General features: G+C 32.3%; 2 protein-coding genes across 3 annotated transcripts in view; one reads left to right on the top strand and one right to left on the bottom strand.

Annotated features, from left to right (window-relative positions):
- Positions 1-3,403, top strand: part of LOC117120528 (proteasome adapter and scaffold protein ECM29-like) — a 38,795-nt gene extending 35,392 nt beyond the window's left edge. For both annotated transcript variants that reach the window (XM_033265541.1, XM_033265540.1), the window contains exons 41-44: positions 456-561; positions 829-923; positions 1,138-1,209; positions 1,746-3,403. In XM_033265541.1, coding sequence (XP_033121432.1) covers positions 456-561; positions 829-923; positions 1,138-1,209; positions 1,746-1,990 — 518 coding nt within the window. In that variant the 3' untranslated portion in view covers positions 1,991-3,403. The remainder of the gene's footprint in view (positions 1-455; positions 562-828; positions 924-1,137; positions 1,210-1,745) is intronic.
- LOC117120526 overlaps positions 3,401-12,068 on the bottom strand; it is a 78,898-nt gene continuing 70,230 nt past the window's right edge. Inside the window, exons 53-60 of the mRNA XM_033265538.1 lie at positions 9,211-9,342; positions 8,598-8,757; positions 7,925-8,130; positions 7,215-7,316; positions 6,545-6,766; positions 6,132-6,191; positions 5,739-5,793; positions 3,401-5,248 (exon numbers count right to left, since the gene is read on the bottom strand). Coding sequence (XP_033121429.1) covers positions 5,154-5,248; positions 5,739-5,793; positions 6,132-6,191; positions 6,545-6,766; positions 7,215-7,316; positions 7,925-8,130; positions 8,598-8,757; positions 9,211-9,342 — 1,032 coding nt within the window. The 3' untranslated portion in view covers positions 3,401-5,153. The remainder of the gene's footprint in view (positions 5,249-5,738; positions 5,794-6,131; positions 6,192-6,544; positions 6,767-7,214; positions 7,317-7,924; positions 8,131-8,597; positions 8,758-9,210; positions 9,343-12,068) is intronic.

Raw genomic sequence — 12,068 nt, 5'->3', positions numbered from 1 at the left:
TGGTTAATGAGATACAGATTTTGGAAAAATTAAAAGCTTAGGGAAGAACGTGGAAAAAAAATGATGGTTTCACTAACGAAATCAGCTGTTGCCCAAAAGCTTTAAGCTTGAGAGTTGAGTATTTGTACACTTGATTATTCTCATTAGATTTTTATTTGCATGCAATTGTAACACCCATATATTTAAAGAATATCAGTGGGTCTCTGCTATGATTTTAAATATTTAATACTTCGTATTTAGCACTGTATATTAGTCTTATACAATGATGCCTTGTGGATATCTGAAAACCATGTACACTGTGAATTGTGGGTATTGACGTTTTCTTGTATGTAATCAATAGAGTATATATTGATAGGTTGTTAAACACATCAGTCAGCAATCTCATCATTTATAATGTTAGATGAACTTATTTCATTCTATGCACTATCTGTTTAACATACTGTTCATCCTATTAGATGCACATCATGAAAGATTTTGTGGTTTTATGTGTGCTGGTGTCGAAATTAGTACATTCAAAATCCAGGTGTCAATATTGAAGGCAATGTCACAATTTCTAGATAGGTAAGTCTATAAATCTTTTTTTATTCATTAATTCAATTATTAATATCATCATATACAGTAGATAAACAGAGTTTGTATGTGAATTGTCAATGAACAATATCCCAGTGCATGCAACAACACTGCTTTGCATCCCCTCTAGTGCAGTCAAATTTTCGAATTTCCTTTACTTATTTTTTTTTTTATAATTTGCCAAATTGATTAGGAGAAAAATGTATTTCTGTTATAATATGTTTACTTTCATATGCTTTTGTGCTTTCCTTATTGCAGGTTAGTGTACTTACAAGCTGATCTCAGTTCTGAAGACAGAGCAATTTTAAACTCTATTTTGGAAAAGATAATTCCTGTATTATGTAGCAGGCTTGGTGAGTTTTTTTTATAGTACAATGGAGGAATAAATTATTTTATTTCTCCATGGTAGTACTAAATATCATTTTAAAAGTAGTAAATGACTGGCAACTATTGTTGAGTAATTATGTTACTATCAATGGTAATCATGTTCATAACATTCCATGATGTTTTTTTTAAGCAATTGTTGGATATTTTATTCAAATATTTTTCCACTTTTATTTTTTTTAGGTATCATCAAATATGTAGCCATTAGAAGATCAGCAGTGAAAATTATAGACAATTTGGTATCTAGGTTATCAAGTGAGTTTTTAACATTTGCTGTTATTGGTATTCACTGTACTGCTACTTGATAGTTTTGCCTCTATTCTTGTTTAGCATGTCTACAAGTTAATGCAATTAAGATCTACTTATAGTCTTATCACTATAAGATTAAGATAAGGTGTTTACAATCGATTAAAGTCAATTATCATTCAGATAAGACCTGGGATACTATTACAGTACAAGGTTGTTTTGTTTGCTTTTGGTCTAAGCATGGTCTAAGTGCTCTATAAATTAAATCATAGAGAAATGTTTAAATACTGTAAAATAGAAAGCTATTTTGTGAAAACTATTGTAGATATATCGTTATCATTATTTCTTTAAATGAACACCCCTACATTGATAATAGAACTGTCCATCCCAGGGTACTAAATGACTAATGGTATTCTTTTACATGGCAATTTCTGTTGGATAAAATTTAAATATGAAAGGTACACGTATTCCTGTTATAATTTCTATGATAATTATTCATTATTTAGTTTGATTGAAACTATAAACTGGACTATTAATAATTTCAGGTGCAAATGAAACAGATGTTTTAGGTACTGATTTGCGTGGTCAACTATTGGATGCACTGAACAAAATGGGAGCTGACCCAGATAGAGCATTGAGAGACCAGGCCGCAGATGCAAGAAAAGCCATCTCAAGTCTACCTGCCTTACCTGTTGTGGATGACGTGGATATGGCAACAGATAAGGAAACAGAAGAGGTGGAGGATGTAGACATGAGCCAGATGAAAGATCAAGAAGGCCTAAATGAATGAACCCTATGAGGATTTTAATGATTTCTTCAAAACAGATGCCAACAAACTGGTAGTACCTTATCCACTAGGGTTACATGTTCCAACTGAATTTTGTTTTCCTAGATGCCCTGAAATGTGATATTCAACAGTATACATCATTGTATATCCTTCACATCCACTTAACTACCCATTATGTCACTAAAAAAATACAGCGAGAAGTCATTTTCAGTTGCTGCTCCTTACACTGGAATAGTCTTCCAGTAGTCATCCGATAGTCCTCAACTTTCTTTGTAATTAAGTCAGGACTCAAAACCCACCTTTTTTTAAATTAATTTAATTTTCTTTGTTTATAGAAAAAAAAAGAAATTATGAAATATCATAGGTCTACATAAATATTTAAGGCTGTTAAATTGAAATCAAAGTTGTTTCAGTTATCCTACTTCAAATGATACAGTGAGAGGTCATTTTCAATTGCTGCTCTGCAGCTCTGGCGTGTTCTTCTGGTATCCATTTATTATTATTATTTATTATTGGTAGTCATTCTTATTTAATTTAAAGCACAAGGCCAAGGTTTAACCACTATTTTACCATATAGGATAGGTTATAAATAAGTGGGATGCAAGTTATTGTGTGAGGCTTATTAAAAAGTGCAGAATTTCCAAGCGAACTTCCGTAGTAATTCTGTTTTGCTGTAACACCACATAATGATGTTTAAGATTAATATAGATAAGTAAAAGGGATTGTTTTTAATATGTGATATGGCAATAAAACCTAGATCTTCTCATTTAGATCTGCAGGGGTCCCAAGTTGGAAGAAGTTATTTCCCGGAGATCTGCAGTGGTGGGTCGAAGGGTAGGTGTGGGGCGGGGCAGGGTGAGACTTTTATAGATGGACGGTCGATACCTCAGCTCCACCGTGGTTGGAGATGAGGTAAGAAAAATTATGATTTAGGCACTTCCAGATGGCCGGAAATTACCCTATCACACTTAAATTTAATTATAATTTCCTTTTCTACTCCATTTTTTTTGCTTAATGATTTTGAAATATTCATGGGCCCAAGCAGGCTGCCGTCATCTGGCTAATTAGCTTTCTTAATACATAGTGACACCCATCGGCACTGACTTCCGTGAGGTAATTGACAATAAAGTAGTGAAGACATGCAAAATTATGAATTTGATGAGATGGGTTGAATTAGTTTGTATTCCTTTGCCTTCTCATTTTCTGTATTTGAAAATGTTATAAGGTTTTCCATAGTAAATTTTATTTTCTTTCCTTAACATTTGATTTTAGCACATGGAGTGCAAATACCTTTACCTTAAATCGATTGATATTACTTGTTTTTATGAGCATAATATACAGTATAACTTACATGATATAAATTTTTTATTAAAAGACAGTACACAGTATAATAAATAAAGGTAATCATCAATGCAACTTTGGTGTTCTTGTATTATTTCCAAAATATGCTGTGCTTTAACTAACATGTATAACTACTGTTGACTTACTATAGAGAAGATTAATTGGATCTGGTTATTCAATGACCTTTTTTACTTAAAATGGAGAAAAATTAATTGGGTTTTATACGTCATCACTATGTCAGTATTTGACTCCGATGAAATTATCTTTTCCCCTTCAATAAACATTTGAGCAAAACAGTGTGGATAATGTATTGCTCATTAAACACATGGTATCACCCACACTCATGAAATATAAAAGGTTATTATTTTAAAAAGCATGATTGACACACCTTTTTTTTTTTTCATGGCTGATGTGACAAAGCTAAGGAATTACAGTATTGACATAACAGACCCTTGTGAAATTTCCTTAAGCATGTAGGCCTACAACTTCAAATGGAAAGTGTATAATGCAGTTTGAATATTCAATGTTACACACAATATACTAAATGGTAATTATATTAATCAAAATTTGCCCGAAGAAAATAATTCTGCTCTGGTCCATGTACTATAACATTATAATGTTGAATTGAATTAATATACTGTACCATCATTTCTATAGTAAATATCTTTGCCTATTGAACCGATCAGAAAATTTAATCGGTGTCAAGAATAGGGAAGCTGGCATTCAACACATTGGAAGCGCGGTCCAAATTTTGGTTTGTATCCGATTTGAATCGGCTTAATGGTTAGGTGATGTTTGATATTACATCATAGCAAGAAATAATGCTTAGTAAATCTTCAATTAAAAATGGAATGTTGTATACATTTACACTGTTCAGAGTAAACCATCTGGGTATGGTGCATTTCCTTTTTACAGTTTCATTCAGAACATTTACCATATCTTGTGAAAATTATATCAAAAATATACATTTGTTAGTAAATAATATAGTGCATTTCTGTTACACATCTATCCTGAGATACATATACTTTTGGAATATTACATAAAATACTTATACAAATTAAGACACAATAAATACAATCTTTCATAAAATAAAATTTGGTCATGATATACAGTATACCTTCTACAATTTAATAATATGAAGCTTCAACATTACAAAAGTTTGATAGTCAATCAAGAGATGGTACTCTATAAAAAGAATACTTAATAATTAAGATGTGGTAATGATTTTATACTTTACAAATATTCATAATTAAAATAATCAAGCTATAACAATAGAAAATTTGTGATCTATATTGTACTTTTTTAAACACAGGTATGGATATTCATCAAGGTGTTACATTAATAGTCAATATGATATTCAATCAGAATTTAGAAACAAATTGAATTGTATGAATATTTATATGTTTCAATAGTCATTAACATCATTGTCTTGTAGTCACTAAATACAAGAGTAAAAATGCACCTTTGTTCCCAGGGATTCTTAGCATGAAAATATATCATACCAAATACATTAAACATAAAACCATGCAAACTGCTCCTAATCCTAATAATACAGAACATTTCTTTTCATAGTTCACATACAGCAACAAATTATGACATTCTAATCTAAGTTTATAAAAATATATATATATATTAGTATAAAACAAATAAAATTGTAATGAACTTGGAGTGTCATTAGAAAATTCTTAAATATACTTGAGAACATATTAATAGTGGAAGCTGTTTCATATATTTACATTGCAAATGCTTTCGGTGGTAAATAGTAGAAATTCAACATCTACACATACAAATATATGAGGCTTATCGGTGATAATCGACCTACAACCTAAGCATTCTCATCAGCAGCAGACTTCAAGGCTTTGAGGGCATGGAGTAACCTAGATTGTGTGTCTTCAGGTAGATACCGTATTTGCGCTGAAGCTGTGGGAAGCGACAGAAAATTAAATCTGATAATTTATGTTTACATTTTAGCTTAAGCTTTTGTCTCTTTAAACACTCATATTCTATGGTTTATTATCTTTAATATGGTATCTCAGCCTACATTACAGCACTTATATAACACTATTTCATAAAGATCAGAGCAATTTTCGTTTTTTTTTTTTTTTCGTATATTTGCTACTATAGAACCGTAGCGATGAAATACATCTTACAGAAGTAAACTGGAAAAATGAAAAAGGGAAAAATAAAATAAAACAACACAGATGAAACTAAACACCACCACACCGTTCCCAACAGCAATTTAAGGCGCAAGGCCTGCCAGGACAGTATTCACAGGTGTTCGAATAATGTTGGCAGCTAGACCTAGTCAGTGTTCAGTACAGTTTGCATTGCTGCACTTAGTGAACTGTAACAATATGAAAATAGTTTATAATATTATTGGAAGGAAATCATGGTGTATGACGTAACTTACCATCCCATTCCTGAACCTTCTGAGTAATAACATTTCTAAGTGCTGGTAACTGACTCTGTGACAAAAAGAAAAAAAGTGAAATACGATTAGATAGCCTGAAAGTCAATAATTCTCAACAGCAGGAGGTAACAATGCCAACATTATGGCCATATATAGGCACATCACATCTATTTGTCACATAAAACTTGATGAGGTCATGAGAGCTTGTAGTAAAATAGCTCCATGATAGCTGCCTTTCTTTTTAATGTCATTGGATCGTGTGTTATAATTTCTCCACTTGAATAAGTAGTACTCATACAAGATTGATCGGTTTTTTAAAATTTTTTCTAAATGTTGAAGGCTTGATAAGAAATAAGTGAAAATAAAAGAAAAAAATAAATGTTCTCTAATTACCATAATTTCCTCACGCTGATGAAATATTTCGACTAGAACCAAAAGCCGGACACAAACAGCCTGTAAAAAATGATATAATATTATATAACCTCATAACGGAAAATAAATAAAATTATTTTTAAGCTCACAACTAAAGTACAAAAAACAAAAAAAAAACTTCCTCATTAACAAGCTTTTCAGTTCATAAACATCCTGAATAGTATTTCACTTAAGCCTTTTATATACTTTGGATAACCTCTTTCAACTCACTCACAAATTTAATATTAAAAAATACAAGAGAACTATATGCTGGAACTAAGTCATCAAAAACCCAACACATGGCCAAACATATTCCATATCTAAAATGTACTGTATCACAAAAAATTGTGTAGCAAATCATTAGCAATTAGTTCCCTGACATTTATAATTCCTACCTCTCTGTACTTCTGATTGTCTCTGTTCCTGAAGCCAAGTAACAGTGTGTCAATGTATTCGCTAAGGTTTCCATTGACTGGTTGTCCTAGGCCATCATTTTCTGTCACCTCCAACCACTGGTCTCGCCCTGATGGGGCAGTCCCACCCTGAAAGGCGGCACCCAATGCATCTGCTAGGCTGAAGTGCAGCTTTATGTGGTCAGGCCTCTTGTTTGCTGTAATCTGGTGGAAGGGGGAGATAAAATGTGTAATTTTTATCATCATGCCATCACAATCTATTCCACATGCCACAATTTTCATCCCAAGTTCATCATTATTAACATCGTCAACATGGTCATCAATATTTACCATCATCATCACCACCATGATTATCATCATTGCGTTTAATTTTTCCACCATACACAATGAATTTCACCATCATCTGATTATCATCCTTATCAATCATATTAAGCTTGAGCACCACTCCAAATTAACATCATCCTCCTCCTCATTCATCAACACTGTCACCATACTCCATTCTCATACTCATTCTCATCATGACTGTCATCACAATTAACACCATGACCATTTTCTATATTATTATATTTATGTCATCATCCCCCACCTCCTTATCATTTCTTCATCATCATCTGTCATTAGACGTTTCTTCATTCTTTGATTTTTATCTTACCTCAATGCTATTAGATAGGACTTCCATTACAATGTCTTTGTAAGGAAAATCTGCTTCTCCAACTGCAAGGTTACCAAGTGCTCTACCAGCTTTCATCTTCACCTGTAAACACCATTGATGCATAATTAATCAAAATCTAATAAAGACTGTAGAAGCGGTTTGCCGCAGTCAGAACGGTTTGGTTTCCCAACCTCGAGGTCAGAGTTTCAATCCTTCGCTGTGCATTTCGCTTGTGTCCTTGAGCACTGCTTCTCTCCACCCATGAGTGTAAATGGGTACTTGGTGGGGTTGCCTGCTACTGTGCAAATATTGCAGCAAAACTTAAGCATGTGGACCCAATGACCAGGGAAAACAAAGCGCTTTGTAACTAAAAGAAAGGTGCTATATCAAATACCAAATAACAAAATAATAGTAGCAGTAGCTGTTGTTATTGTTATTTATAACAACAGTAGGAGCAGCAAAATATTAGTGATTAAAAGAAAAAAGAAACACCATTATGTATGAAATGATTTATACCTGAAAAAATAATTGACTAATCAATAAATATAAAGACATTAAATAAACCATAAACATAATACCAAATAAACAAAGAGAATCAATAATAATAATACACATTAATAATTCAACATCATTATTTTAATCTCATCACTCTTGTTAAAAAATGTTTCAGACTTGAATAATTTTGAATGCATAAAATAAAGTGTTGTTACCTTTTCTTCATAGCAGTCTTTAGTGAGCAAGTCTGTAAGTTTTTGAACCACGTAGTGTTTGGTTACTGAGGTACTACCTTTCACTTTTCCTTTGAAACTACCATTGCCACCACCAATGAGTGGCAGGGAACCAAGGCATGCAATGGTAGCGATGGCGTCGCATGCAGCTGCCACAAGATCATGGTTGCTACACTCAAGCTTCACAGCTGCAGGAATGGAAATTTATTTTGTGATTTAATTATCTTTACATTTGTTGCTTTAAAATGAACTTTTACTCAGTGGTGTAGCATATTGTATAAAAGAATTGTTGACATGTGTGTTCACATAAGACATTTGTAAGCTACAGTATAATCAAATAAATTATATTGTTTTATTGCCATACTAGTTTCGGGTATCTTTTTAAATGTCAAGGCTCTATAGTAGTGTACTTGGTTTTAGAAGAAGGAGCCTCTCTGGCAGCCACTTTGGACTGGAGGTCCTTTGGACTGGGGGCCTGGGCTTCGCTGGATCCATTGAACAGATAGTATTGTGAAAGGTAGCAAACCATCATCAAGCAATAGAATTGGATTTTCTTGAATTAATAACTAAAAAAACTTAATAAATATTAAAATATATAAATTCATAACAGTAATTTAATAAATCCCAGAAACTAAAAATGTTAAATAATACTGACCAATTGCTTTCATTGCGTCATTATATACATCATCTTCAGCGGAATCGGCACTGTCTCTATCCCGTTGGATGTAGTTCTTTCCATCTTGATTCTCCTTCTCAATCAGCTTACCTACCATGTGACCAATAGCCAATATCGAACCTTGCTGAGTGGCATAGTTCTGAGGGAAACAATGGGAATTATGTCAGTAAGACAATTGAAAGCTCTGTGAATTATTCAAACTACTACTATTCATGATCAAGTAACTAAATCTTTACAACCTGTCTCCCAAAAGTTTCAATTTTAAGCTTAATATTTGAACTTAAATAAAAAGTGGTTAGTAAAGTTAATTATTTGATGACAGTTAAACCAATTTATTTAACATCTTAATTGCACGCTTATTTAATCCTTTTAATGTTAATATTATTATCATCATTATTAATATTAATGTTGTTCTGATGAATTATACTATTAAATGACAGTTAAAACAATTTATTTAACATATTAAGTGTAGGTTTATGTAAATGTGTAGCATTATTTTAAATCGTAAATTCCTCTGATGGGGTTTCCTGCTGCAATCTAATAAGTAAATTTATGTAATATGAAATATCTGGACTTGGTAGAGTTTACTTACATCATGGTCGATGGAGTGTATGAAATGTTTAAGGTCCTGCCTGAGACTAGGCCGCTCCATATAGCAAGCAACAATGCCATACATTCTTGCTGCATACTCCCTCATTTCAGCATCTGACGACTCTACCAGAGCCTGAGGGAAAAAAGATACAAAATAGTGTGGTATGATTATGTATTGCCATTTTAAAAAAATTCTGAATAAATATTATAAATACTTTTATACCATTGAACTGCATTTTCAATCAATAGTTACAATGAATATGAAGAAAAAAAATAGGTATTAACAGGTATTAACATGTACCTGTTACAAGAATGAACAGGCAACTCAACAGATACCTGTTAAAACCTATTAAGCAATTATAGTAGAACCCCTCCGATTAAGGGGACTTTTTCCCTATTAAGGGGACGGGGACACTTTCTGCATGTGCCAAATGGTCAAATAACCCCTATTAAGGGGACAATTCAAGATTTTTTTTTTATTGTATCACAACATATACATCACTCTAAAAATAAGAAAAAAATCATTCAACTTTACATTTTGACACCTTTTGAACAATAAACCAGAATTTTCTCCCCTTAATCTAGTGAATATCAGTATAGACCTACTGTATGTGTTACTAATGTATGTGTTACTTCGTAAACCAATCTTGTCAATTTTTACCCTTAGCAATGAGGATTTCTTTTTCTTTGTTTTTTTATGTATTTTTATATAGAATTCTAATCCATATACTGTAAAAACATATTACTCTATTCATGCTACATCCATCCAATAGAAAGCGCTAACGTAACATGATTGTTGTTATTTGTAAATAAACCATAACTGTTTACTTTTCAGGACATTTCACATACACATTACTTACACACATATTAATCACATTTGAAATCATATGAAATTATTTATCATTTAATAAAAAGTTCAACATTAAGAAAAGAAAGAATATTTGGTCATTAACATTGCACAATGAAACAATATTGGGAACATAAAACTATTGTTGTTTAATTTCCATTACTGCTGATTTCATATTATAAATGAATTGTATATGTATTGCAAATTATTGCAATAAATTAGTTCTTATTCTACTGTAACTGATTCTTATGTCAATAAAAATACAATTATAAAGAAAGTATGTCATTATATGAAAACATGCCAAAAACCCCTATTAAGGGGACAATTTCATGTTTTGGTTAGGGTACCTTGAATAGGGGTACCCCTATTTAGGGGACACCCCTATTAAGGGGACACTTTTCTTGGTGTCCCCTTATTAGGGGTCCTACTGTAATAACACATTGTAATTGGTACCTGTAAGATAACAGGTGGTGAATAACAAAAGCAGTTTAACAGATATCGCCATGTAAATATTTGACCAATCAGAATGCAGTATCAACAGGTTGTCTGACAATTGCCTGACTGAGTAAAAACTTTTAATGAACCATTTGCACAGTGAGTGAACAAGCAGGCTTCTGCTCTGTGATGTTTCTCTTTTTGTTCATAAAAAATAGTAAGTATTCACTCAATTTTGTGTTTAAATTCCTAAACCATAAATACAATAATTAACCTGGCCCTTTTATAGGCATTTGTTAGAATGAATTATGACTTAGATTAATTAGAAACTGAGTTTAAGGATTCAACACTGCTAGCCAATGCCAGTTGCATGAGGGGGCCTAGAATATTGCACTGTGTAGGCATTGAAGCCATACTGGGATGAGCAGACTGGTTATGTAGGCTGGGCTTAGGCCTAGGCTAGGCCTGTACTATTACTAGCTATTGTTAGGCTCCAAACTTAGGTCTCCAATATGGGAAACATTAAAAAATGCAGCTACAACTAGAAATAACTCAAATATATGGATCATTGATTAACTTCCAATAAAAAATAGGCATAGAGGATAAATTACAATATTTATTGCTTTCCAGATTTTATTTTTTACCAGCCAATCAATGTAAAGGATCAATTCAAAAGATTCTCATTGTCATAGGAACATAAATATTTACAATTTTATTTAATTACAGGAGAACTGGGAACCCCTTCTTTGGGACACCCCTATTCAGGGGACACCCCTATTAAGGGGACACTTTCATGTGAAATGAGGGGAAATATATCTTTTAACACTACAGCAAACCCCTATTAAGGGGACATGCCTATTAAGGGGATGGGGACATTTTCTGATTGTGCCAAATGGTAAAATCAATACATTTTAACCTCTAGTAAGGGGACACTTTTTTTTATAGTATCAAACAAACTACAGTAGTGTAAAAATTCATTCAAATTTATATTTTGACATCTTTTGAGCCATAAACTTAATCATCAAACCAGATTTTTCCTCTCAATATCTAGAATGGACGTTGGTATGTTGGACTAGTGCATGTGTTTCTGTACTTTGTATAATACAAAAATTTTGGACTAGTGCATGTGTTTCTGTACTTTGTATAATACAATCTTTTAATTTTGACCATTAACCATGGGGATTTCTTGTTTAATGTATATACATTACAGCCTGCACCCTGATTTTCAGTTGTTACTCTATGCTATTCTACCTTGTACATCCAGTAGAAAGCTCAAATTAAAAAAAAGAATATTTGGTTATTAACATTGCACTCGAATCATGAAAAAATATCGGGAACATACAACTTTTGTTATTTTAATAACATTTCTCTTACTTCATATCACAATGAATTGTTTTTACATTGAAAATTATTGTTATTAATTAGTAATAATACAATTGTAAATCATTCTTAGGCCAATTAAAATATACTTACAAAGAATCTTTGTCAAAATTGCATAAAAACTATGCCAAAAACCCCTATTAAGGGGACAATTTCACACTTTTGGTCAGTGTCCCCTAAATAGGAGTACCCCTATT

This window comes from Anneissia japonica, unplaced genomic scaffold (genome assembly GCF_011630105.1).
Source record: "Anneissia japonica isolate Jap-2015-1 unplaced genomic scaffold, ASM1163010v1 scaffold287917_len653891_cov171, whole genome shotgun sequence".
NCBI lineage: Eukaryota > Metazoa > Echinodermata > Crinoidea > Comatulida > Comatulidae > Anneissia > Anneissia japonica.
The sequence above is the reverse complement of the archived record's forward strand: the minus strand, read 5'-3'. Positions and strand labels throughout refer to the sequence as shown.